Source organism: Phoenix dactylifera, chromosome 2 (genome assembly GCF_009389715.1).
Source record: "Phoenix dactylifera cultivar Barhee BC4 chromosome 2, palm_55x_up_171113_PBpolish2nd_filt_p, whole genome shotgun sequence".
Classification (NCBI taxonomy): Eukaryota; Viridiplantae; Streptophyta; class Magnoliopsida; order Arecales; family Arecaceae; genus Phoenix; species Phoenix dactylifera.
The window spans coordinates 6,842,332-6,869,719 of NC_052393.1; the positions used below are offsets into that span (position 1 = coordinate 6,842,332).

At 37.8% G+C, this 27,388-nt stretch overlaps 2 protein-coding genes and 1 long non-coding RNA gene across 7 annotated transcripts; all 3 read right to left on the reverse strand.

The window, feature by feature from the left end:
- Window positions 1–108: 108 nt before the first annotated feature.
- LOC103703558 (S-norcoclaurine synthase 1-like) lies at window positions 109–3,494 on the reverse strand. The gene is made up of 4 exons (XM_008786451.3): window positions 3,167–3,494; window positions 1,701–1,948; window positions 1,131–1,452; window positions 109–524 (listed from the first exon to the last, which is right to left on the reverse strand). Exons 1-4 carry the CDS (start codon window positions 3,434–3,436, stop codon window positions 279–281), a joined length of 1,086 nt encoding a protein of 361 aa, XP_008784673.2. The 5' UTR covers window positions 3,437–3,494; the 3' UTR covers window positions 109–278.
- A 2,622-nt stretch (window positions 3,495–6,116) lies between these two features.
- Window positions 6,117–17,827, reverse strand: LOC103703559. 2 transcript variants are annotated; one of them, XM_026803164.2, is made up of 6 exons: window positions 17,571–17,827; window positions 13,655–13,782; window positions 13,486–13,532; window positions 12,908–13,004; window positions 12,703–12,757; window positions 6,117–6,563 (listed from the first exon to the last, which is right to left on the reverse strand). In XM_026803164.2, the coding sequence occupies exons 1-6, from the start codon at window positions 17,806–17,808 to the stop codon at window positions 6,472–6,474; spliced, it is 657 nt and encodes a 218-aa protein (XP_026658965.2). In that variant the 5' UTR covers window positions 17,809–17,827; the 3' UTR covers window positions 6,117–6,471. The 2 variants fall into 2 exon arrangements, 1 of the variants encoding a protein (XP_026658965.2); XR_003384947.2 differs by lacking the exons at window positions 13,486–13,532; window positions 13,655–13,782 and adding exons at window positions 7,956–8,199; window positions 8,330–8,462 and having other exon boundaries at window positions 6,492–6,563; window positions 17,571–17,767.
- A 537-nt stretch (window positions 17,828–18,364) lies between these two features.
- On the reverse strand, window positions 18,365–26,884 carry LOC120106292. Of its 4 annotated transcripts, none has more exons than XR_005508479.1 (6): window positions 26,606–26,884; window positions 21,732–21,804; window positions 20,365–20,460; window positions 19,993–20,133; window positions 19,286–19,906; window positions 18,365–19,172 (listed from the first exon to the last, which is right to left on the reverse strand). It is a non-coding gene; the product is annotated as an uncharacterized LOC120106292 (long non-coding RNA). The 4 variants fall into 4 exon arrangements; XR_005508483.1 differs by having other exon boundaries at window positions 18,366–19,142; XR_005508485.1 differs by having other exon boundaries at window positions 19,084–19,464; window positions 19,625–19,906; window positions 26,606–26,883.
- Between the last annotated feature and the right edge of the window lie 504 nt (window positions 26,885–27,388).

Sequence of the window (27,388 nt, forward strand, 5' to 3'; positions counted from 1 at the left end):
CCTTGATGGTAAGAGGTGATATCATCCAAGCTTAATTTGTAATTATTTTCTAATAAATGGTGGGATAACCTCTTTTCCTAATTAAAAAGGTCATTTTCAGCAAAGTCATAAGAAATCTCCCCTCAGAGCAACGGATTGCTGATTATTTTGTTTATAAGGAGCGTTCGATTTGTGCTGTCCTACTCTTAAATGGAGATCAGAAGAAACAAATACATATGACGATCTTACATATAAACAATATGTTTGCTCGATAAGATTATAACATCTTGAAACAACTTTTATGGCTTCAACTTCATCCAGTCGATGACACTCTTCCCATCAAGTTTGCTAGTAAAGGTGTGTTTCACGAAATCTTCAAAGCTCAAGGTCTTGTAATATTCCTTGCTCCCTTTGACAAGCTCTGGAAGTGGGCCAACCAGTGTGGTCATATTGGGACTGTGGAATGCAGCAATCGAAAGGCGTTCCTTCTCCTTGTTTATGATGGCCCTATGCTCAATGCTCTTGTATTTCCCATTGCTTAAGATCTGTCAACGAATCAAACTAGAATCAGTCGATATGTATACATTTTATGACAACTAGAGGGGGTTTTTGGCCCTCATTGAGATGAAAGGTTTTTAAATAACTGATAACAAGTCCAAGCAACTTTACCAACGAAACCAGTTGGCAACCCATTAAAAGAGTTCATCACCTTCAATTTTTCAAAAGAACTATACTGGTTCAAAGAAAACTTTAATCTCCGTCAATTATTATAGCATGATTAAACTTCTTTTTAAACTTTTCAAAGGAGAAATTAGATAGGGAGGAAAAGCACCCTTATTTATTTGGGTACATGATTAAACCAGTCGACCATCAATTTGGTTTCTATTGTTTGGTCCAAGGACTCTATGCTTAATGATTATATGACTTGTATCCGACCCTTGATTACAGAACTGCATATGGGTTTGCTAATCTGTACCAGTATTGCTAGCCCATCCTGACAAAATTTTCTGCACCTTAGTACATATTCAGTATGAGACTCCTAGATGATGAAACTATGTATGACTTGAGGGATATCTATGATCTATTTAACATTTAAACAAATAAAGAGATGTTTTCTTCTCAATATTGTCACTCTTTCTCTATATACTTGCCTCAATGACATCGCCGATGTTAACGACAAAAGCACCAGGAAGTGCTTTGATTGGGAGCCATCCACCATTTCTCTTGATCTGCAATCCTTGCACTTGGTTGACTTGGAGGAGCAACGTCAAGCCAACAGCATCGGAGTGTGGGGAGAGACCCAGTACTTTGTCAGCTTGGGGGCATGGTGGGTAGTAATTGATCCTCATTGATTGTGACTCCTTAAATATGGTGACAAATTTTTCAGGATCAAGTCCTAAGTTCTTAGCCATTAATCCCAAGAGACAATGGGCGACTCTCTTTAGCTCCAATGAGTATCTGTCCATTGTATCCCTGAAAACATTCCCAATATAATGAGCAGAAGGATCCTTTTCTTCACTGAAGAAATCTTTAATTCACAGCTTGCAATCAGAACAGTAACCGTCAGTCATTCTTTTTTTAGGAGATAACTGAGACAAACACCATTGATCATTATGCAAGTTTTCTAAATTGTGATAACTTATGGTCGCGTTGCAGAATTAGTGTTGCAATCATTTAGTGTATCTTTGGAAGTATGTGTTCTTCAATGAATATTGCTTTACCTGAATGTAGGAGGTTGAGCAGGCCAGAGTCTCAAGTTCCTAAAATGTGGTGGTTGAGTAAAAAGGAAGAGCATATCACCCCAGTCAAGCTTTTGCTCATCTGACACAACAAATGCTTGACCATAGCCTTCGAGGTCTCCTGGCAGCTGCGCAATTGCTTCCTTTTCTCCTGGAGGAAGCTGAAAGAACTCCTCAACATCTGCCCTCATTTTCTCGATCACTTTATCAGGTATTCCATGATTCACCAGCTGCAAAATTACCATGATATTGTATAATAACGTGGAGATGGCAACACCAAGTTCAACACAGACATAAAACACAAATGGATTTAGGGAAAAGAATTACTAGTTTAGCAGGTGCTATGCGTCGCAAAGATGATGAGACAGGTTATCACTTTATCCACCGCAAGATCACTTGGGAAATAAGCGCATTACTTTGGATTGAGGGCGATGCATTGAGTGTTTGCAAAGAGACAGATAGAAAATCCAGAGAGTGAAAGAGAATTGTTTTCTTAAGCTGCCATGTTTATCTTGCTTCATAAAGTGGTGGTTAGGGGAATTTCAAAGTAAGAAGCCTCTTCGAAAATGCACTTGTTCAACCTATTTTCTTCGATCAATCCCACCTTTTAGGAACAAAAATCCTGTGCCAGCATTTGCTGAATATGGCTATGCTCAATCTTGTTCTTCAAAATAAAATGCAAGTTTCAGGCCCAACCATAACTAGATCGGTTTTGACTAAAGATTGGAGCTTGGACCATCTTGATGACATTCAAGTTCTAAATTTCACATGGTGTACAATCTGACAAGACAATTATGAGGTTTTCAGACTCGAGTTAATATACTCCATATCTAATCTCCAAATAGTGTATGGTATGAGGGTGTGAAACATCCAAGCTGATAAAGTCTCTCGTGTTAATACAAGAGATCAGAATTCGATCTTGTCCTTGTTTTGGTTTATGGTCAGGCTTTTAGCTCTCCGATTTCTCGAAAAAAAAAATCACTAAACTGCTATTTGAGAAGAAACTGGGTGAGATATATAGAAATTCATTCATTGGAGTATGAGATCATTTATTGTGGTTAAGACAAGAGATGGCCATCGAGCTCCCTCTCAAGACTCTTCCTCTACAACTCAAGTTACAGGGTGGGAATTCTTACAACCCTTGGTATGCAGCAGTTCTTGATGGATCCAAAGAAACTTTTGTTATTTTTTTTATAATTCCCACTTAAAGTCAACTATGCCTGTGTACCCGGATACTAATTGAAATCTACCACACGCTACTTCTAGGAATTTTCTATAACTAGTGTTTTAGAGAATTCGCACTCGTCTCACAACACCCAGCAAAAGAAGAAAAGAAAAGCAAATATGTTAAAGAACTTAAACTGGAAAAAAAAATTCATATAAGCAATAAGCAATCATAAATTTCAATAGAATTCATATTAGCAAACATGATTAGTTAGTTATCTAACCTGGAAGAATCCCCACTCCTCACATGCAAATTTGAGCCTGGAGGTCTCTTCTTGCTCGAACAGGGGATCACGGAGCCTGCTCATATCAATGATGGGAATGTCTTCAGAGTCACCGTCATCGAGGGCGTCACCATTTATCTCCGGTCTAAGGTACCTATGGAGGATCTCAGCCTCCAAGTTCTTGGCACTGCCGGCAAGAGCTTGAACGTTCGCCACTCGGATGGAGCCTCCCAGATCCTTTGGCCTCCCACCATCGTTTCCCGGCTCCATTTCTCCTCCTCCGCTAAAACTGTTCTCCTGGAAGATGCCAAGCGGGCGTGAGTAGAGGAGCGGATCACTCGACGGAGTCAAACGGCAAGCACGCACGTACGTACGGCCCACCTACCATGAGTAAATCCATCCGTCCGGCCCCATCATGGGACGGCCAGGATCACTCGCTGCCGGCGGGCGCCGGCAGAGACCAACCACCGCGTGTTTTTTTTTTGTTTTTTTGTTTTTGCATGGATACCTTCGATATCGAATTTTACAAAAATATTTTTTCAAAATTAATATTTATATATATATATATCCTCATAAAATACTTACTTTACTATTCTATATTTTTTTTATTATTATTTTTTGTATATATACCTACGCCATCTAACATCGTTAAATAATTAACGGTTTTAAATTAAAATAACTAAAATATTCTTAATGGATAGATATGTAAAAAGATCGCGATGAAGAACAAAAAAATAATTTCAAAATTTTATTTTATTTTTAATTAAAATAAATATAGTTTTTATTAATGGTGTCAAAAGAACCGTTATATTAGGGCATTTATACAAAAACAATGTTTTATGAGGGTATAGAAATAAATATAAATTTGAAGAAAGTATTCACGCAAATTTGAATTTATAGAAGGATATTCTTGCAAAAAACTTTTTTTTTTTTTTTGGAAAGGTAAAGGATCCCAGAGGCAAAGCAACAAACCAACTATGGTTGCTTTAGGTAGTACTCGGTACAAGTGACATCTTACTTTTGTTTCTCCTCTTCCCTATAATTTTTCTCTAATCTTCTATACCTCCTTTACACTCAACACACACACGCGCGCGCGCGCGCGCACACACACACACTCTTTAGCCTTCATCTAAAAATAAAAATAAAAATAATATATATATATATATACTGAAAATAAAAAATTAATTTTAATTAAGAGAAATTAAAAGAGAGCAAATATTTGTTTAGTAAAAAAAATTTCCAATTAATATAAGTCAACAAATATCAAGAAAATGCTTGTAGACAGAAATACTAAAAGGTAGTATCCTGAGAGTATTGTTGTATCCCTTATTCACATGTGATTTTTTTTTCATGTTCTGCTTGTAACCTCAAAAATATAAACTATTTTTAAGAGAACCAATTTAACCAAATTTTTTTCTTTGAAAATATGTAAAGTGTATCTAAAACAATTCTATTTTTTGACATACTTTAAATAAGCATATTAAGTGTAAGTATATCTTACATCATTTATATTATATATTCTTTGCAAAAAAAAAAAGTCATACGCCCCATATTGCATGAGTTATAAGCTACTTATGTGCAAATTATAAAGATTCAGCTTATATGGAGTTATTTTTTTTAATGTGCTTGGCCATTATATAAATTCATTAATCAATATGCAACATATATTAATGATGCTAGTATTAATATTCTTACTCATCATTAAAGTTTATTAATATGCAACAAAAATTTAGTTATTAAAATCTTCTATTTATTATAATTTATTATACTATCATATTTCAAAAATAGTTGAAAAAACAAAAGGAGGAAAACTAGCATAGCATGAGACTAACATGGGATTTCTATATAAAGATTTAGCTTGTGCAAAAATAGAAGTTACTGATTGAAGTTTTTGCTTGGCTGTAAATTAAATTTATTACTTAATATATAGCAAAAAAATTTTCTTTAAATAGCTCCTAACAAGGACAACAACCAACATGAAAATGTGTGTGACCGAAAAAGTGAGAGAGCAACTACTGGATCATGGTAAGAGATTAAAAAAAAAAAGTTTATATAACAAAGACAAGCAGGAGAATACCAAATAAGACTGACTAGAAGTCAACTTGGAAACTCATGATGGCTGAATCCAATCATGGGCCTGGAAGCTGTTGAGATGAAAAGAAAATCTGTGCTGCCCTTGAGAGCCATCAGCCTGTCCAAGGGAAGCAAAGCCATTGTACTTAGTGGGTTTGTTTTTTGTACTTCCTGTTTTATTGCACTCAGGACCGAGTTTATCCTCATATTAGGCTGAGTCTAAACTTGGAACCCCAAACCTGTGTTGCCAGTCGGAGCTACATCCAAACGTCTAACACTTCCAGCCTCACTTTTCAATATTCTCCTTTAAAGGACCGGGCAAAAATTTCTGAATGATCAACTTGTCACCAACTGGCGGCCAAAATGTTTGAAGGTTTGATGCAAAGAGAAAATTTTCACTGTCCAGGTTGAGCGCCGGTCTGGTCACCTAACTGGGACAGACAGGAGAGTCTAGCCGGGAGGCCCCATCTACCTGAATTTTTTTGATGGTCATGATCCTGTAAAGCAAAATCGCTACACATTTTTTCAGGCCGGCAACAAGAAATGGCTGCGATTTCCTCTTTCGCCTCTCCAATCAGGCTATTCGATAGGTTCCAAACAAATTATAATACCAATTTGCCCAAAATTAAACTCTTCTTCTGTAGTTGCACAAGCTAAGGAGTTTCACTAGATCCATAAAGTTAATCAATACTAATAAGAAAACAAAAAGTGAAAATTCTGACCATCAATTCTGTTTAACATGTGCAACTGTAATCTGTTTTTCTAAAACATGTGTGAGTTACAACAAATCGCTCATTGTTATATTCTGCAATATATAATTTACTGCATATTTGCTGCAGAATGCTGAAAGTTGAAAGGATCAAGGGTCACATAATAGTTTACAAGTTAAAAACATAGTACTGATATCTGCATTGATATGGGATAGCTGACAATTTGTCAAGCCTTTGCTATCCAGCTTGAGGTTCAAAATGGGATCGAGTAGTGCCAATGCGCAATGGGCATTGCTATTACAAGATCTATACCATCTTTTGAAGCAGCTGAAACAAAATAATACATCGAAGAATTTACAGTTCTGTTGAATGGCTATTTTCCTGAAGTAGAAAAAAAAAGAGAAAAGACACCAATGAGAGTGCACGGGACAAGATAACTCTGAAATGTGCCACATACACAAAGAGACTGCTCCTGAAGATATTTGCTTTTTTCACAACATCATGATGAGTTTCCATTGATCTTCATAAAGTGAAAACCAAATATATCTCTGTATTCCCCTGTTCCAAGGCATCGATTACAATACTCAAGTCCACTTCCACCACAAACCTTGCACCTGCCAACAGTTCAGAACATTTGCATAACAAAAAGAATAATTCCAGCGCAGGAATCAATGCAGTAACATGCGAGAACTGGGTTAGGAAGAAAGGGGAGGAAGAGATGGAGGAAGAGGAAGAGGAAGGGAGAGAGGAAGAGAAGAGGGTTTGGAGGTGGAGGAAGAGGTGTGGCTGCAAGGGGTGAACATAGTGGTGGTCCTAGAAAAGCATGGTTGAAACCAAGAGGGGGGCTGATTAGATATTCCACAGGATTCCGGAGCTCCTGATGGTATCCTAGCCAAGGTAGAAGAGGTTATAACTCCATTAATGCTGTCAACAACTCTAACTGTCAGCTCGTGCCTCAATGCATTGACTTGAACACATCCCTCCAATATGGTGGTAGTGGAAGAATGCATGAATGCTATAACCTGCTTTATCTGTAGTGGTATTGGATCTACAACAGCCAGGTGTAGGAGAGCTGCTGCAGAAAAAAGGAAAATGGAGCCTGAAAGAGGATAGAGTGGTCCTTCAAGTGTAAATGCAAGCCAATAACAAGTACAGGTCATGGCACAGACAAGTAGTAGAAAGGGTAGATCTAGATACAAATAGCGGATGATGCTGAGATCTGCCCTTGTTAAAGCCTCAAGGTATTACCTACACAACCAGATCATTAAAATGTACAGTCTGAGCCTCTCCATTGGTACTTTTCCTAGTCAGCAAGGCATTTTTTAGCTTCAAAAGAAAGATTACATTAATTCTGATGTCTTTTCTTTTATTATCAAGCCTTGGTCCATAAGAGATAATAGGCCTTACCATGGTCTTGTTGATCGCGTGTCTTTGAGACTTTTTGGCTTCCCTGGTCCTTAATGGAATGCTAATGATGCTAGGGTTCTTATAAGTTGGTCTGGTATCTTACATGCTGTTGACCTTAGTAGTGTTTGTGGCTTAGACCTTTCCTCTGTCAATCTTATTGTTTTCTGTAAGAACCCAGCCTCCATCCCTCCATTCGTAGATGTTTCAGTGGATGACTTTCAGTATGAAGTTAGAGTAGAGATCAGGGATGTGGAAGATGGTCGCCCCCCTCCACCTCCATTGCTTCCCAGGGATGGAATCTGGGATGTGTGGCCTGGTGGAAACTCAGCAAATCCAGCACAAGGTTTCGGCGACTAGAAGGATAGGGCCCAAGTAATCAACCACCAGCAAGAATCGAAATTCTCTGATAAGTCTAATAAGCAGAGAGATGAAATTCCTAATTCTGCTAGCAATCAAAATGGAGGTAATGAGAATTTGAATATCATTTGAGCTTACTTCAGGTGTTAGCATTAAGCTTCTGATAATCCTGATGTCATTAACCAGATTAAAGTTATAGAGAATCAGGTTATTCCTGATTCTCAGGTTGGAGAGAAAAATACCAGTATAGGGAACCTGAAACCCCATAATCAAATTCTAATTCAAACACCCAACTTTCTGCTCCTGCTTCGCATGTTGTGGGGCATGAAGACCTTATCCAGTTACCTTCTGCTGATGAACCCATCCCTAGTGCATTAATGGATCTTCTGCTGTGTCTGCACCCTGATGGTCCTCAAGAAAAATCTACAGTTGTAGATCAGGTCATTAATGAGCAGGTGGCCGATTTCCTTCCAGGCGAATACACTCCTGCTACTGTTAGACATCAGACGGTGGACTTGCTGTTCTCGGAAGCTTAGAAAGTCTTGTCCCCTCCTCAAAGGCAGAGGATTTTGGAAGTTTGCAGTATAGATTTATTGACCAAGAGAATGGAGAATACCTTGTTGAGTAATTCTGTTATTGCGGTAACCCAGCAGGAGCTGTTGGCCTGGCAGGAGTCGATCTGATATGGACTTTCAGCTGAGCAAAGGTGGTTTTGGACACTGTTTTACTAGGGACTGCAGTGGGCCAAGCTTCACCAAAGACACCACCAAAATGAAGTGCCAGAATTCAGGCACTAAACAATACCGTGAAGACAACAACAATATTGAAAAAGAAGACTAGCAAGGCAAAAAAAAAATCTGCAAAAAAGATGGTAGATGGTGAGATGATTCTCAGTTCCCATGAACCAGAAGTGTTGATCGAGTTAGGGAGAAAATGTGGCTTGATCTTTGTGAGGAGCAAGGAAAAGGAGGCTGAACCGCAACTGAAGAAGATAGAGGCTGAAAAGGAAGCTAAGATTGCTGTTCTAGATTCTCAGGATGGCAAGCCCTGTGGCTCGAGTTTGAATGGACCTTGGGCTGGCATCTGTGGGGTTGCTTTCATTTTCTTGTGTTTTACGTTGTGTTACGTTTTATGTTAATGTAACGAGGACTTTTATATCAACAATGTTAACTAGGCTATGGGTGTATGGGGCTTGGGGCTGCTGTTTTGTTAACCCCATTTATCAGGGGTATTTTGAGTAGTTGCTAGTTGTCCTGGAAGACTGGAAATGATTGGGCTTCAGCCCCATAGGACTGATGTTCGCCTACGGTGTAAGATGGTCTGTATGGATGGTTGTCATCCCTCTGTCCCCTAATTTTGCTAATATGCAAAATGTTACGAGGCCTGTTTATGGCCTCAAAACAAAAAGCTGTTAGGCAGCTATTACTTGCAACTAAATGTGTTATCATTTCGCTTCAGGAATCCAAGCTGCATAATCCACAAGTGGCTGTTCTAAAGGCTATAGGAGGTGGAGGTCTATTTGATGGGTGGTGGTATTTGAATGGAGATGGCAGTGCCCGGTGGAAATTTAGTTGGTTGGAACAGCAGGAAATTTGAGTTAGTTGCTGGTGATACAGGAGCCTTCTCAGTATCAGGGACTCTGAAGGAATGAGCCAGCCAATTTGTATTCTGTTTTTCACCTGTGTATGGACCAAATGAGAGAGCTCTGAGGACTGAATCATGGAATGAACCGTGCAGAAGAAGAGCTAGTTTTACTGGGTCATAGGTTGCAGGTGGTGATTATAATGTAACAAGGTCTATGGAGGATTGAGTGGGCATGAAACAATGTCCTCTAGACTAAGAATAACTATCTAAGTTTATAAGATCCCTAGAGCTGATTGACATCAAACTCAAGGAAGAAAATTCACATGGAGCAACCAACATGAGGATCCTTTCTTGGAAACGCTTGATCACTTCCTTATCTCCTCAGAGTGGAAAACAATTATCCCGTATCCATCCAAAAAGCTTTTACCATGCACCTACTGGACTCGGCACAGAGGAGATGAGAGCTAAACAAAAACCCTTCAGATTGGAGAATTGGTGGATACAGGAAGAAGATTTTGATAACGTGATCCAAGAAGTCTGGAGGACGAAGGATAGTCTGGAGGACATCAGTGCAGGCTGGGTAACTAAGCTGCAAGAATATAGAGCTTGACTAAATGAATGGGAAGAGGAAGGAATTACTTGCTAAGAAAAACCTCCTCCTCAGCTCCGTTGGCGTTCTGGATAAGAAAAAGGAAAACACAAGGCTTGCAGAGACTGAAAGAGAAAAAAGGAGATGAAACAAAGCTGAACTCAACAAGATTTACCTTGAGGAAGAGATCTATGGGAGACAGAGGACATGAATAAGGCGGCTAAAATGTCACTCTAATACAGAATTTTTTCACAAAGTGGCAAGCGGGCGGAGAAGAAGAAATCACTAGCTGTTTTGGTTGATGGAGACACTGAGATCACAGTATAGAATGATATTGCTCGGGTGGTGTTTGTGGAGTACTTTAAAAATCTTTATGAAGCAGCCCCTACTGGTCCTTTTAGTTTGGACTGGGGAAGACTCTATGGTGACTCTGATGTGGATTTGAACGTACCCATTGAGCCATTCTCAGAAAAGGAGACAGATGACAATACTTAAGTGCTGACAAGGCACCAGGGCCGAATTGGTTCCTAATGCACTTTTTCTTGTGCTTTTGGGACCTAATTAGGCAGGATTTTATCTCACTATTTGATGAATTTTTGGCACATAACCTAGATCTGGAATGAATGAACTATACCTTCTTAACCTTGGTGCCTAAGGAGGAGGAGGCAGCACATCCTAATGACTTTAAGCTGATCACTTTAGTTCAAAGCATCATCAAGATAATCCCCAAAACTCTTGCTAATAGATTGCTGCCTTTGACAGAGAAATTGGTCCAAAATTCTCAGTCTGCATTCACAAAAGGAGGGCTAATTCTAGACTTCTTGGCTGCTCTGAGGTTTTGGCTTTTTGTAAGAAGCTGGATGGCATTCTCCTAAAATTAGACTTTGAAAAAGCTTATGACAAGTTGAACCAGGACCTCTGTTGGAGACACAGAGGCTTTCCCAGGACATGAGCGGACTGGATGAAAACCTCATTTGATCTGCCAAAATTGTCCATATTTTGAATGGATCTCCAACGACCTAGAGTGGCTTGAGACAAGCGCCCCTCTCTCTCCCTTCTATTTTATTATTGCTGCTAATGTCCTTTCTAGAATGATCAATCAGACCAGAAGAGAGGGACTTACAAAGGGCCTCGGTAATGTGGGGAATTGCCCAGGCATATCCAATCTACCAGCTTGAAGTTCTTTAATTGATTTTGCATAGTTTTGAAAGGGTGTTTGGCCTAAGGATTAACTGCACCAAGAGTGCAGTTATCCATGTGTGAATTGAGGACCATGCTCAATATGCTGCAGCCCTTAGTTGCAAACTGGAAAAGCTTCCTGTTAAATACCAAGGGCTACCACTGTGTATAAAGAGACTGAGGAAGGTGGAGAGGAGATCTCTTATAGACGGTTGAGAAGAGACTGGAGAGTTGGAAAGGGAAGTTCTCCTATCAATTGCAGGTTGTATTACTTCAGCAAATGCAGTATTATCAAACCTCCCTAAATATTACATGTCAATCTTCAAGTTGCCAAAGTGGGTGCTAAAGAAAATCGAACAAGATCCGGTGATCATTTCTCTGGAAAGGGATAGCATCTGTTTCTAGGTTTTCATGCCTTACTGCTTGCGAAATTGTTTGCAAATCAAAAGAAGAGGGAGGTTTTGGTGCAAAAATTTAGAAGATCCTAGTGTTGCTCTCATGGGCAAGTGGTGATGGCATTACTTCTATAATGATAAATCCCCATAGAAAAATCTAATCATCGATATCCATTACAGAAGGAGAAGGCTTGGTCCTAGAACCAAGAAATTCCTCTTTTCCTTATCCCCACTTTGGCGAGACATTGAGAGCTTCTAGGCCCTTCAGATGCTCTCTAGCATTCAAACTTGTTAATGGAAGAAGTTTCAGATTCTGGGATGATACTTGGATCGGCAATTTACCTCTAGCTTCTCTCTTTCCCAAGCTTTATGAGACATTAGAGAAGAACCTAGCAGCGGCATATTGTTGTAGACAAAGAGCTGGGAGTCGGAGAGTGGTGAGGAAAGGACCACTGACTTATGATCAGTCTATAAATGGTCAGAGCTTGAAGAGATTCCAAGAATAACATCGATTGGAAGGGAGGATGATAGACCAAGTTGGAAACTAGAGCAGTCAAAGCTATTCACAGTTAAGTCTCTCTACAGATTCCTCAATCAAGGTGGAGTGAAATGCCCATATTACAAGACCCTGTGGAAGGTAGCAGTGCTAGAGAAGTATAAAATCTTCTCATGGCTGGCCATTAGAAACAGGCTTCACACAAAAGAGGTAATGGCAAAGAAGGGCTGGAAGGTGCCAGATGGTTCTCTCTTGTGTAATCATCATGAAGAAACTGTGGACCATCTTCTTCTGAATTGTACTTTTGTGATGAAAGTATGGCAGAGACTCGAAGAAAAGTTGGGTATAAAAGGTCAGTGAACATCTTTGCTATCCCTGTGGACTGAATCGAGGAATAGAAGAATACCAAGAGAACTCAAAGAAGGATGGGACAAGTTAGTGCTTGCTACTTGTTGGTGTTTCTGGCAGGAAAGAAATAACCACATTTTTTTCAAGAAGGAGACTTCCAAGAAGATTGTTTATCTTTGTAACCTTGTTAAGAATTGGGTGCTGTGTTGCAATGCTAAAAAGTATGGCTGCATGTAAGAGGGTTTCTCATCAGCTTGGGGTGGGCTGAATGTAACTTCGGCTCCTTCACCCGGAGCCACCAGTGTTTATTCTTTCATTCTTTAATAAAGCAACGTGGGATTCACCCTTCTTTTCCTCAAAAAAAAAGAGAGAAAAAAAGTGAGAACTGGGCAACTCACCATTTTGGCCATTCTCCTTTTGGAAGCATAACTTGATGCACACAATTTGCCCTGCCTGCAAATGCCCAGTCACATGCATAACAAGTGAATAACTTAGAAAAGTAACTAGCATAAAGCAATGACAGTATGAATAATTTTACCACACTATGTGCAACCAAATTTTGGGGGGTGTGGGGTGGGTGGGAGGAGAGGTAGAGAGAGAGACCTCTTCCTTGACAGTAATAGCAATCAATTCTCCCACTTCCTTTGCAAACGACACAAGGTGGGTCTGGTTTTTTCCTTCTCTCTTTCCTGACATTTGACTGCAAAGTATAATGTCATAAGAACACCAGTAACCCTTAGCCACAACAAATGGAAAAAACCAAAAATAAAGAATAATACTTTTCCAGCATGCATAAAAATTCCCATTAAATAATAAAGTTTTTACCTTATTTTTGCCAATTTTACTAATTTACCTTATTTTGTAAGGAATAAATAAAGAGTCCTGACATGTGGTCTCTTCTTAATTAATTTCAACACTTGAATACATGAATATTGATGACATGCTCGTATGATGATTTTCCAATCTACCTTGTTTATGCCTCCAAATTTCAGTATTCCATTTCATCTTTTCTCTTTTTTAGAAGGAAAGATAGTGGAAGGCCCAATATCTAAAATATTAATCCAAAGACTAATATCCATGAAATTACAATGTTACAAGAAACAACGCATATCATACCATAAACCATTACCATTCATGGAATATTTGAGTCCTGAAAGGAGGAAAAACTTTATGCTTATTACCTGCTTGCAAACACTAGTTGATAATGAGATAAATTTGAAACCTGATACTGGGGAGCCAATGGAGCGCAAAACAGTGCATTAGATGAGCTATCTAATACCCATATCAGAGTAGGATGAAACAAATACATAGCAAATATTGGTCACAGAACACCAACTCTGAGAGACCTACCTCCAAAGCAACAATCAGAACTGGAAATAACCAGGTTAAAGCAGATACAATGTCAATCTTTGATGAACATATGGAGAGACGATATACAGCCGGCACACTTTGATTAACCAATTTAATCATTTTTGCCCCTAGGAAACATTTCAACCATTTTAATTGATGCATAGACATGTTTTACACAAATAAACAAACTTTAACCTTTAATTAATTTGTGCATGCAACATCACAGATAATCATAGAAATCTATGTCCATCGCTATTTTGATATATTCATAGCATCATTTTGGGTGACTTACGATGCAATAAACCTTACAGAAATATATTTACTTATTAGCAACATATAAACTTATAATTCATGATACAAACTATGAAGCGGGGTCATAGGGGCATGCTTGTGTTAGAAAAAAAGGTAATTTACTGATCCCCTTACAGAAAATGACAGAAATGATGAATTTTTACCAACCATTTGGAGTCGACCGCACTGATCTTTTTCGTATTACATGTCCTGTTAAACCTTCAAATCCTCAAAATGTCTTCATGACTCTCATTCAAGTCATGTTGGTCAACTGTAACTCTTTTGTAGCATCCTAAAACTTAACCCATCTCTTGATAAATTGCATCATATGTACACTTCAAATGTCCAAACCATTTTTAAAAGATTATGTTCATTTTTATTTAATGCTACTTTCTATTCTTTCTTAAACTACTCACCTTTTTTTTCAAGAGCTAGGACAAGTGGAGGCCCTGTCAAATACCAGTGTGAAGGCTGGATCAAACCCATCTCCCTTGCATCCATATAAGAGACATTACTGACCCAGCCAATTGGCACCCTCTAAAACTACTAACCTCCTTTTTTAGTTGGTACAAGGGCCTAAGTCCATTAAGTTCTTAAGCAAATATAGCTAACAGCATCAGCATTAGCAATTTGAGCAATAGAGGAGAGAAACTCCAACAACCCAATAGTAGCATTCTGCCACCCGCGGCCAATTTTGGACAGCAGATCAGCAACTTGATTCCCTTCTCTATAGATAATGAGAAGTAGAGAAGATGGAAAACTTTACAAAAGAGGAAAGAATAGCAGGCAGCAATGGGCGATGGCAGTCCCCTTTTCCTTGATTCCAGTTAGTGATGGTGCATGAGTCTCTTCAAGCAAAATCGCATTGGTGTTGAGGAGATTATGGGCCAGTCGAATTTCCTCCCATGCAGCCTCTGAAGTTCCCGAATGGGTAAAATATTTTCTGGCACAGGTGAAACACCAGAAGCCAAGATTCCACCTTCATGTTTCCTGAGTACTCCAGCCTCACCATCAGCTTCCAGTGACCCATTGAAATTGATTTTCAATTTTCTTGGTTGTGGAGGAGCCAAGAAACAGGGATAAGGTAGATGATTGATTGACCCCATTGAAGGAAGCTTCCCAGCTACCTGGACCGTTGAGAGTTAATTGTATGTTTTATAATAAATATCTCTTATGTTCCCTTTGATTATTCCATCAAATTAAGGCATATTTGTAACTGATCAGAACAATAAATTGATTTTGGAAGATGATTTTTATGCTTTCTTGTGGTAGTAGAGTGATGGGTTCACATCACTGATGTTCTCGATTTGAAGATTAATCTTCTGAGGTGAGCCCTTCAATAGAAACCAAAATAAAATAAAATGGCCAAAGATACAAGGAGCTGTTTTGGGTATTACCAGTCTGTATTACAACAGGATGGAGTCATGTCACCCGGCTCAGACTAGTGAGATTACAGCTTGCAGTTTTGCACCATTATATCATTTCTTTATCCAGCTAAGATGACTCATGTCACACAAGACAGGGTAGGACATGATTTCACTTTAAACCCTGGTGCATAACTAAGGTTCCCAAAAAAGACCATCTAAAACTAATCGATTTTAATCATTATAGAACAAGCCTAAAATTGGACCCAGGGACCTTTGGCTCTTAGGAAAAATTATTTAAAAACTATGCTTTTGTTGGGCAAGCTGTGTTTTTTCCCTTTTGATGTGTGCGTAGGGGTTGGGGAGGGGGGTGGTGTTGCAGCAGCGAATACAGTAGGAATATGTTTGGAATTCTATTGGAAACTAAAAAACTACGATGTTTCAATCTCAATTGGAACCATCTAAAATTTAGTCAGATTTCAGAATTTTGGCCAAATTAAATTATGGGACTAGATTCATTGTATACATAAGTTGTTTATTCTAAGTATCTGTGTTTCCTTCATTTTTTCAAATGTAAGCGAGTTTTCATATCCATTTTAAAACTTCTTTCTTTTTATTTTTCAATAATTTTCAATTAAACTTGCTGAAACATGAGCAAGAAACCAATAGAACAGTGAAACTTTTGAAACCATAATCATTATGTCTTAGCTGAAACCAAAATTTAAACTGACTTCAAAACTTGATTAGGAACTGAAAGGTAGCAATTGAGGATGGTTTTTGATATTACACTTGCTTGGGTATTGCTTTATGGAGGTTATCATGGTATTATTGGGAATTCATTTAGCTCTAAAGAGCATTAGAATTTGATACTTGTTGATTTGGATTAAATTACAGGACTTCTAGACTGCCTTCATTTGCACAGAAAACATGCTTAAACCTCTCCTACAAAGAAATTAGACATTCTGTATTATTGTTGGAGCTTCACATTAGGTGTCCTTCTCTAAATTTAAGGAATTAAGGAAGTTTTATTAAGTCAAAACCCTCAAAAAATATGTTTCTGTCAGTAATATTTTTTTTGACATTATGCTTCTTAGCAGTCATATTTTCTTTCTCAATCAGTAAAATGTAAGTTAACGTTCAATATCACAGCAAATGATTGGTCACAAGTGTTATCCTCAAATAACAATATCACATGTCACAATAAGGAACAGGAATACAAGGAACAAAACGTTCCAAATGTCATGCATAATATAGCCACGGTTGTCAAAGTGCTCAGATGATATTGGAAGGTGACTCATTCACTTGTGGACAGAAGGACCAGGCAGCTAGGGATCACCTAACTACAAAACAACTGATAAATTATTAACTATAATGTATGTGTACCTTTCATGCGATGCTAGAGGATAAATAAATAAGTATTGTTATAAGAATCTTTGATTATTGCATCATATTCAGTAATAAGAATTGTTAAAGCTGGACTTTTCTTACTTCCACACAAATGGTTCAAAAAATCCCAAAATTCTAAAAGAAGTTATAACTATTAAAAATGTAGAATTTTTTAAGAGAATGATTCCTGGAAGACATGCTGATCTACTTGTGCTGCACAGTTAACTAATTACCTATAATCATATGAAGAAAGCTATGCTCTAATACTAAGGCAGAATATCTTCACAGCAAGCCAGCTAAAGAACTTAATAATGATGTAAACTATCAAACGACATACTTAGATAATTCATTGTAGTCATGTAGACATCTAATCAGATGCCAAGCGTGCCCTAGCCTATTCAATCAAGTAGCTACAGAAACTACCATGCAGGAAAATTACTTCCACATGGCCGCATAAAGGCTACCAAAGGCAGATTAAGGCCTTTAGATTTGTTCTCGAGCCAAATGCATCCAGTAGAATAGCTTCCAAGAAACGATCTTGATGTGTCGGATGGTTTATCTTCTAAAGAAAACAAGAACTCTAAGATTATTGTTTTAAAACAATTTATCTGTATAAAATTTTCCGCTTTGCCCAAAAAATGTCCAAATTTCTTTGAGCTAGTGGTTTTACTAAGATCTTGAACCCCCCAAAGTTTTCAAATTGGAGGTACACTGGCTCCAAAATAAACTCTTAAGCCATGCCTATCTCCATGTCTTTTTCGAGCTCCTTCGTCGTTTCGATAGGCGAACACTATAAAAAGGCGAAATTATTCTAACGAGGAGGAGAGATTTGGGGGAGGGGGGTTGAGGTTGGGGTGTTGGAGGGGTGGGCTTACCTCGGTCCGGACGATCCAAGAGGGTCTCGAGACACCCAGACGCGACGAACCGTTCTCCTTTCGATGAAAAGGGTTGCCGCCACGTGCGGTGGCGGAATCGCCTGGAGGCAGCGCGAATGCGGCCGTGAACGTGGCCATCGCCGGCGGGCGCGCAGAGAGAGCCCTTTTGAACGTTCTGTAATGGTGTTGGAGATAATTTGCAGGGCTCATACAAAGTCGGCAAGATAGCCAATTTCATCAATAACGTTGTCGAAAACTATGCACGGATCCCGGATATAAAAATTCCAGAACAAGTCGGCAGAGCATTTGCCGACTACGTTCTTATATTCTCTACGGGAAAATCCAAAATTATCCGTGTATATATATATATATATATATATATATATATATATATATATATATATATATATATATATATATATATATATATATATATATATATATATATATATATATATATATATATATATATATATTCTCATTTGAATATTAAATTACCTATAAATTTTCAGCCTCAAAAAGTGATAGGGTTCGATTGGCTAAAATCCGGCGAGATACTCTGGGATTGGAGCACTGGGTGAAAGGAAAGAGGGAGTGTGAGGAAGTATGAAGAGATTAGTGCCCCACTCTCACTATGATTCAAAGAAAAAAAAAAGACTTTTGTTTTTTTTTTTCAATCTTGCCCATGAGACCATGAGATCTTCCTCTCCTCCCCCCCCCCCTTCCCTTTGCTCCATCCCTAGGCTATCGCCCAGATGGAAGCTCCCAAACTGGCTTTTATAACTTTCTAAATTTCAAGATTCAATAACTTTCCTTCACATGGATTATGCCTAGAAATTTGTCTATAATCCCTACTAAAGCAATAGATTAGTCATAAGTCCTGGACTTACAAGGTCAAGCTGGCAGGAGCTTTTCTTGGGTAAATAACTTGATGGATATTTATAACTACAACTTGCATGGGATGTGTCGAGGAAAAATTATTTATGTTACTTGTGAAGCCGGCAAAGCAGCAGCCGGAACATACAAACCTTGGAATGGAAGGAGCCACAGGTGGCAATGGGGCTCCAGCTAATCCTCACCAACTATGATTGGGAGCCAAGATCGCTTGGTTCCAACTACTTTCTTGCAGTGTTATCCATGCCTGTCACTCCTCTTGCTGGTGACACCATAGCCAATCAGAGATGGTGGTAGGCTCGTCGCCTCCATTAGAGAGTTCTTTCAGGGTTTTGACATGTTCATCAAACCTGCTGGATCTTTGAGATAATCAGGAGAGCTGTGTCTGGTTCCTCGCTGTTTAAGCCCTAAAACATTGGCGGAGGTGGAATGAGGCTACCATGAGATTTATGGTTTCTGCGAGAACCCTTCTGCAATCCCTTACACTATGGAGGTCACAAGCTCATAGTCTCTGTTGAGCTCCTGAGCACTCTCCCGGACAAACCTCGCCTTCAAATCTTACATACCTTCAAGATGATGAAAATGAGCTCATTCGACAGTCAACTTGCTGGTCAACAAGGAAACAGAACAGGAGGCTCTCCTCATTACAGACTCCAATACCCCAACACCCCCACTAATCTGTTCTGATACAAAACAAACATTAATGACCTACAATTTAGAGTCACTGCATGATTAGATTCCACATTATACAATTTACAGAAAATTTTCTGCACAGCGTTGAAATATAGCTTGCAAAGCTTAAAGGTCATACAGAAGCTTACAAGTTAACAATAACGGAGTCATCTGTATCTATATGGATATTGATATGGAACAGCTGACAAAAAACAGCTGGCATCAAGCCTTTACCATCCAATCTGAGGTTCAAATTGGGACCGAGTTGAAGGCACTTGACAATTGGCATCTGCAATTGAAAGACATTGATCGCCATCCATTGTAGTAGCTAAAACAAAATGACATATGGCAGAAATCACAGTTCAGTTGAATGACTATTTGCATAAAGTAGAAGAAAGCAGAGACAAGATGATCCAATCAGTAATTGTTATAAAAAAAAAAGAAATAAAGATGATCCAAATCAGTATCTCTAGGACTAGATACATTACGAAATATTGTTACTTCTCTTCGTGATGCCACGATGGTTCGCCATTGATCTTCATATAGTGAAAACCCATTATATCTCTGCATTCCACTGTTCCAAAGCATGGGTTACAATACCAAGTCCACTTTTACTACATAACTTGCATCTGGGAAGAGTACAGATTTGTCGCATAACTAACATCACAAGTATTTTCAGTGCAGACATCAATGTAGCAACATGTGAAAAGTGGGTGTCACCCTTTTGCACTCTGCTTTTGGAAGCATAACCTGAAAACAATCTGTCCAGCCTGCGAATGTCCAGTCATACACATGAGAAGTGGATAATAAAGAAAGTTTAACGAGCATAAGGCAATGTTAATCTGAAGAAATTTACCACTAATTGCTAGGTATGTGCATCCACATGTAGAAAGCGAGAGACCTCTTCCCTGACAGTAGGGACAATCGACTCCAGCACTTGTATCACCAACAATACAAGGTGGATCTGGTTTCTTCCTTTTCCTTTCCTAACATTTGACTGCAAAGTGAAGTATCACAGAAACCCCCAAAACCTTTAGTCATTACAAGCACAAACAACCGAAAAATAAGGAGCAATCTGTACCAACATGTATAAAATTTTCCACTAAATTATTATAAAATTCTTTACCTTAAGTCCTTTTTGCCAATTTTAGCAATTTTAGTATTCACCAAACTTTGCAATGACAAAAAAAGAGGTCCAACTTCTAATTTAGTGGAAAGCAAGAGAGACCTCTTCCCTGACAGTAGGGACAATCGACTCCAGCACTTGTATCACCAACAATACAAGGTGGATCTGGTTTCTTCCTTTTCCTTTCCTAACATTTGACTGCAAAGTGCAGTATCACAGAAACCCCCAAAACCTTTAGTCATTACAAGCACAAACCACCGAAAAATAAGGAGCAACCTGTACCAACATGTATAAAATTTTCCACTAAATTATTATAAAGTTCTTTACCTTAAGTCCTTTTTGCCAATTTTAGTATTCACCAAACTTTGCAATGACAAAAAAAGAGGTCTAACTTCTAGTCTTTTTCAAACTAATTTCAGCACTTGAATATGTGATTAGTAGTAATATGCTCCTACTAATGATTTTCCAATCTACACCTTCATGCTTCCAAATTCAGTAGGACTACTCTGAATACAAATTCCATTTCATCTCTTTTTTAGGGAAAAATATTGCAGAAAGCCCAACCAATTTCATCTAGATATTTTCATGAAAACAGCTAAATACAGATCGAAATATAAAAAAAATATAAATCAAAGATTAACATTCATCAAAAATTACATAGAGCTGCAAGAAACAACAGATCCCATCCCATTAACCATTATCATTTAAGGCATATTTTTGAATGCTGAAGAAAAGGGGGAAAAACTCTAGGATCATTATCTGCTAGTAAACTATTCTTGATTATGAGATAAATTTGAAAGCTAATAGTGAAGATAGATCAAAGGCAAAACATTGCAGCACTACATGTTCAATTAGAATAGCTATCTAACACACATGAGAGTAGGATACAGCAACCCATACCAAATCTTTGGTTTATTGGTCATGTAGCACCAACAATCAGAGACTAACCTCTGAATTGACAACAACAAAAATTGGAATAATCAGCTAAAAGAGGATAGTAGTGCAGTCTTAGACAGAGAGATGATTTCTTGAAAACTCACTGCCTGAAAAACTTAGTTCAACAATGATAGAGAAGTCGTCATAAGTTCAAGACATGATGCAAGAGAGAGTCTGAAAGTTTACCAACACAAGTTGGTTTAATCAAGGACAGCTGAATTTAACAGTAGTTGATCCTTGGGAAATCCAGAGTCAGTGGTACATGTCAAGGATCAAAATGCTGGGAGCTTTGCCCATTCTAACTAAAAACCAGCACCGAACATCTGCTATGCTGTACAATGCCAACTAGGCATGGGCACAAAGCAAAACTGGTCCACTGTGTGGTTTATGCAGCTGGTACACGTAGGTATGAAACTTCAATGATACTTTTGGTGCTTAGACCACTTCTAACTTCTTTGCATTTGTGTTTCGACATATTCTGAACGAATTAAAATAACAGTTCTTAATTAGAAATATAGCAAGTAGCATCTTACCTTAGACCCTCATATGCGTTGATGTGACATGTGCAATGCTCAAGTAGGTTGCAATGCAATCAGTAGTCAACATCTGTCCTGGCACGTAACAAATGTTAAAGTTAACAAACTACAACTGTACAACATTTTTTTGAGCAAATAACAAACTACAAAATGAAAATATATGGGAGGCAAACAAGTGAACGGACAATCCAAAAGATCATCGAGTCGTAAGAATGCATCTGCATAAATGATGCAAAAAAAAATAACACATTATAATGTAAACAAATTCAAATAAGAGTTGGCTCACTCTCACTCTAAAAGATATACCAACAGCACACTTTGATTAACTACTCTAACCACCTTTTCCCTTGGACGGATTTTAATTACTATACCTCGTGAATAGACATGTCTTACGTAAATAAGCAAAGTTTTAGTTAATGTATACCCAACTAGCATCACAAGTAATCCTAATATCCATGCCCATTGCTATTCAGTAGATGCATAGCATCATGTTGAATTACTTAATATGCATCGAACATTACAGAACTGTCTATACACTAACAACAGAAATAAACTTAACATTCATGGCATAAACTATGTGGGGATGTGTGTATGTTTTAATTAAAAAATGATAATTTGATACTCCTATATCTAATGATGGAGAAAATGAACGTTTATCTATTCTTTTGGAGTTGACTATATTGATCCTTTCTTGACATCAAGTCCTATCAAAGCTTCAAGTACTTGAAATCTCTTCAGGCTCCTATTCAAGTCATTTTGCTCAATTCTAACTCTTTCCACAGCCTCTTAAACTGAAATGCACATCTCTTAACAATTTGTATCATGTTTACACTTCAAATGTCCAAACCATTTTTTGAAAGATTATGTTCATTTTCTTATTGATTGTATTTCTTATGCCATTTTAAACAACTCGCTTTTAATTGCAGGCTTTACAATAATATCTCTAGCCACTATCTCCATGTTTAAATGATTATTATGCTTGACTTATGCTTAAGTTCCATTTTGTTATTCCATCACACTAAGGCATAAATGTATATGATCAAAATAACAAAATAGATTAAATAAAGTCAATTAAAATATAGGTTGATTTTTCTTTTTTTTTCTTTGAGGGACTAGGTTGATTTTTCTTGTTAAGAATAGAAATATGACATTTATACTTTCAGTTGATAGTAGAGTGACGCATTAGTGTTCTTGATATGAAGATTAGGCTTCCTACGGGTGCCCTTACAGTTGAATACAAACCAAAATAAGATCAAATCACCAAAAGATACAAGGTTCTTGTAATGGCATGTACCAGTTTGAATTGAACTAGGATGGACCAATATGGAATGGCTGATACACAAGGATTGACAATTTGCACCCATGTAAAATTTAATAGCTAGAATAGAAAATTCTGGCAAGTAAGTTCTCCCACATTAAACACGGTGCATATTTAAGGTTCCTAAAACAGGCATACCTGAAAATTGCTGATTGTAAACATATTTAATTTCATTGCACTAACAAAAACTACAGGACAAATCTAAAATTAGAACTGGTTATCTCCGGCTTTTAGAGAAAATTATTCAAGACCTACACTATAATAGTTTTGTTAATAATTATCAACATTTTTGTTGGTTGCTTAGTTGATTGCATTTCTTTTCTTTTTCTTTGTTCCCTTTTTCCCTTCTTTCTCCCCTTTTTTTTTACTTTTTCTTTTGTTGTTGGGGGAGTGAACATGGTTGGAGTTTTTGGAGACTCAAAAACCGCTATGTTTCAATTTCAGTGGGAACCAATCTAAAATTTAGGCCAGTTTCAAAGTTTTGGCCAATATTCATTACACATTAATTATGTATTCCAGATATTTGCCCAGAAAATCTCACCAAGTTTTATATCCAATTTTAATTTATTTTATTTTTTATATTTTTAACATAAACTGCTGAAACAAGCAAGAAGTTATGAAACTGCCAACTATAGAAACCCAGACTCATCATTATGTGTGGAAATGAAAATTGAAACTAGGGCCTGCAAAAGTTGATCCAGACCCACCAACCAGCTGAATATGCCATCAGAAAAGGGTTTGGGCCAAGCTGTTGTTGATCCGATTGATTTTGGATCGAAATGGACGTGACCTAGCCAAGACATGGGTCGGGTTTGGGTTAGGCACCTGGAGAAGGTTGGGGTTGGAAGGATGTGAAAACTGAAATCAGTTCACTCCTCCTCAACTACTCTAGTCTTGTGGTCCCACAGTCCACTCCAATCTCTAGTTTTCCCTTCCACATCTATTATTTATTTTCCCCTCTTGCTATCTTTTCTGTGGCCGCAAGCTTTCAACAAACTCCATTTCTTGCTCTATTTCAAGATCAAGGTTCTCTTCTTGACCTCACCCTCTGTCATAAAACCTAGAAGAGGCCATCTAGGGTTTTTTTTTTTTGGTGGAGAGGAGGTGATCTTGTATCTTTTTTTAGAATCTCCCCAGCCCCAATTTTCAATTGTGCAATAGCTAATGCATTTGAGGATGAGGCCAAGAAGATGATGATCAGAGAGTACATCAAGAGTCTCAAGGCATAAGAGCTAGTAAGAATCTCTTACCAAGATCTTTTATTTTGCTCCTTTTTACCAAATCTGTGATTCTCCTTTTAAGGTTAATTCCCTGCTGGCATTATCTCATCATCTTATTGATGGAAACTCTAGGAAGTTGATTTGATTTTGGATGAGTGGGGAGAATGGGAATGGAATGCACCTATGTCAATGGTACATAAAGAGGTAGGTCATCATCTTGTGTTTGACTTATATTCTCGATAGCAAATGCTGGAACCTTTCCTATAACAAAAGTGAGGTAGATGGTAGCGCCCTTTCTAATCATGTTTTACAATTCATTGTCCTCATGAAATTCTTTGTTTATGATATGGGGAATTTCAACATAGTATATAAGTACATATTTGAAATTTTGAATACAAACAAAAAATGTTCTTTTATTTCAAATTTACTTGAATCAACTGAAATTTGAGTGGATTGGGTATGAGTTTGCGTCAAGGATTGAGGACCTAGTTCATCAAGGTCCATCCTCACGGTACCATTCCAACTTGGAGAGAGACCAAGAACAGGGAAGCATTTGGGACCCTAGGTCTTTCAAAATTAAGCCATTCGGTCCTTTCTAGATGGAACATACCGAGACCACCATATCCCGACACTTGGAACAGTTTGGCATCCCGAGACACTAATTCTGTAACTTACTTTCACCTTTTGCTTTTCTCTTTGTTGTCGTTTTTAATGAGTATTCAGAACTAACTCGGTCTAGTCAAATTTTTTGTTGACTAGAGCCAAAGTTGAGCTAACCAGAATATGTCTTCACCCACCCAATTGCCACTCCAAATTGAAGCTGGGTTTTCGAGCTTGATTAGGAACCATAGCAACTACAGATTGTTTTTTGGAGTTTTTTTTCATATTACTTGGGGAGTGCTTCTTTGAGGTTATCTTGGTCTTTTAAGAATTTTTTTAGGTCTTTTGAGAGTTCAAATTTAATTAATATTGATCTGGATTAAATTTCAGGATTTCTTGACTGTCTTATATTTGTAAGAAAAACATTCCCAAACTTTTCCTATGAAGAAAGAAATTTTTGTAATTTTATTCAAACTTCATTAGGTTTCCTTCCCTAGACTTTCAGGAGCTTATAGAAAGTTTCATTAAGGGAAACACTCCAAAAGAGACATGTTTTTGGCAGTCATGTAATCTTCATGTTTCTAGCAGTCATATATTCTTTATCAATAGATATAAAATGTAAAATTAACATTTCTAGATCATAGAAAATGGTTGTTTACAAGTGCTATCCTTGAAAAGCAAGTACATGTCACTGCTGATCATAAAAGGAATGCAAATTGCAAAAAAAAAAAAAAAAAAACAAAACAAAGCCAAAGGTTAAAAATAATTTCATCGTGCAACCACAACAGCCAAAGCGCTTAGATGATATTGAACAGTAACTCCCTCGGGCTTCTAGAGATAAGGACCAGACAGCTAGAGGATCACCTAAACTATCAAACAACTAATAAGTTGTTAACATAAAAACTGTCACCTTTTCCCTCATATGTGTTTCTTATCTTTCACGTGGTGTTAAAGGGAAGAAAATGAATATCCGTATAAACATATTTAGTTATTGCATCATGTTTAGTAGATGAACTACCATACCTAAACTTTCATCAGTTCCATGTAAATAAGTTCAAAGAGTTAAAAAATTTCAACATAAATCACTATAACTATAAAGAATAAATTACTTAAGAGAATTATTCCTGAATGACTGACGATTTAAAAATGCTACAATTTAGCTTATTAGCTACAGTAGCATGAAGAATGTTAAGATCTTATAGTACTCTAAAATAGAAACTTTAGCTTCCATAATTTATTTTATAAATCTATGCAGATGTTAAGCAGTGCTAGCCTATTCAATCAAGTAGCTGATCGAACTATCACGACGGAACCTAAGTAGATGAATGGAGAAATTACTTTAACCTAGGTAGATGATGAATGGAGAAATTGCTTTAACCTAGGTAGATGATGAATGGAGAAATTACTTTAACCTAGGTAGAGGATGAATGGAGAAATTACTTGAACCTAGGAAGATGCAAGTGCCTCGACTCGTCAATAGCTTCTAAGAAACGTTCTTGATGTGCCGGATTCACTATCTTCTAAAGAGAATAATGATCCTATGATCCTTTCATCCTTCATTATTTGAATATAAAAATTTCCCTGTTGCTCAAGAAATTATACAAATTTCTTTGAGCGAGTGATTCTATCGTGACTTCTTGAAGCCCTCAAGGTATTCGACTGTCTCTCTTCAAATTTTTCTTTAATTTTCTAGAACTAAGTTCTTGGTAAATTTGGAATCGGAGGCGGCTTACCTCGGTCCGGACGATCCAAGAAGGTCTCGAGACGACCAAACGGAGACGCCCAAACCCGACGATCCGTTCTGGGCTCGAGGAAAAGGGCTGCCGGTTGGTAAGGCGGCGGGGTCGCTGGGCGCCACCCGGAGGGCGTCCACGAGCGCGGCGAACGCCGGCCGGCGAGGCGAGGAGCGGGGAGAGAGCTGGGAATTGCGGCGGCGAAGCGAAGCGTTTCCCCACGAAGTCGGCAAACGTCCATACTTTAGCTGGAAGTAACTTGTAGTTACAACTCCATATAGGTTGGCACTGCTTGCCGAGTTTACTTTTTATAGGTTATTTTAAGAAAACCCCTAACTACAACAGAAATATCGGATGAAGAGTGATTAGAAAAATAATATTGTTATTTTTCCATTATTACCTATTATTTTTTGTTATCATGCTGTTGTAATAATCATCATAGTAATAATGATTTAATGCTAAAGAATAAAAATAGTATATTTTAGGTAAACAACAGTTTTTTTTTTGGGAAAAAAAAAGGGAGGACTATCCCAACTCACTTTTCAAGTATGGTTTTGGTGAGCATTTGTTTTAGTGAAATGACAGAATTATTCAAACTTTTTATTAATATGGAGTTCTCTGAGCAGATATCACAAAATTCTTAAAGAAGCTCATCCAAGATACGTTTGAATATGGACTTGAGGAGTGTTGGAATCTATACTTGTTGGGATCTTATGGCTTGAGTAGCCCAAATTGAGTCTAGTAGCACTAAGGTCCTTGACCCCTATATTAACATGTCTCTGA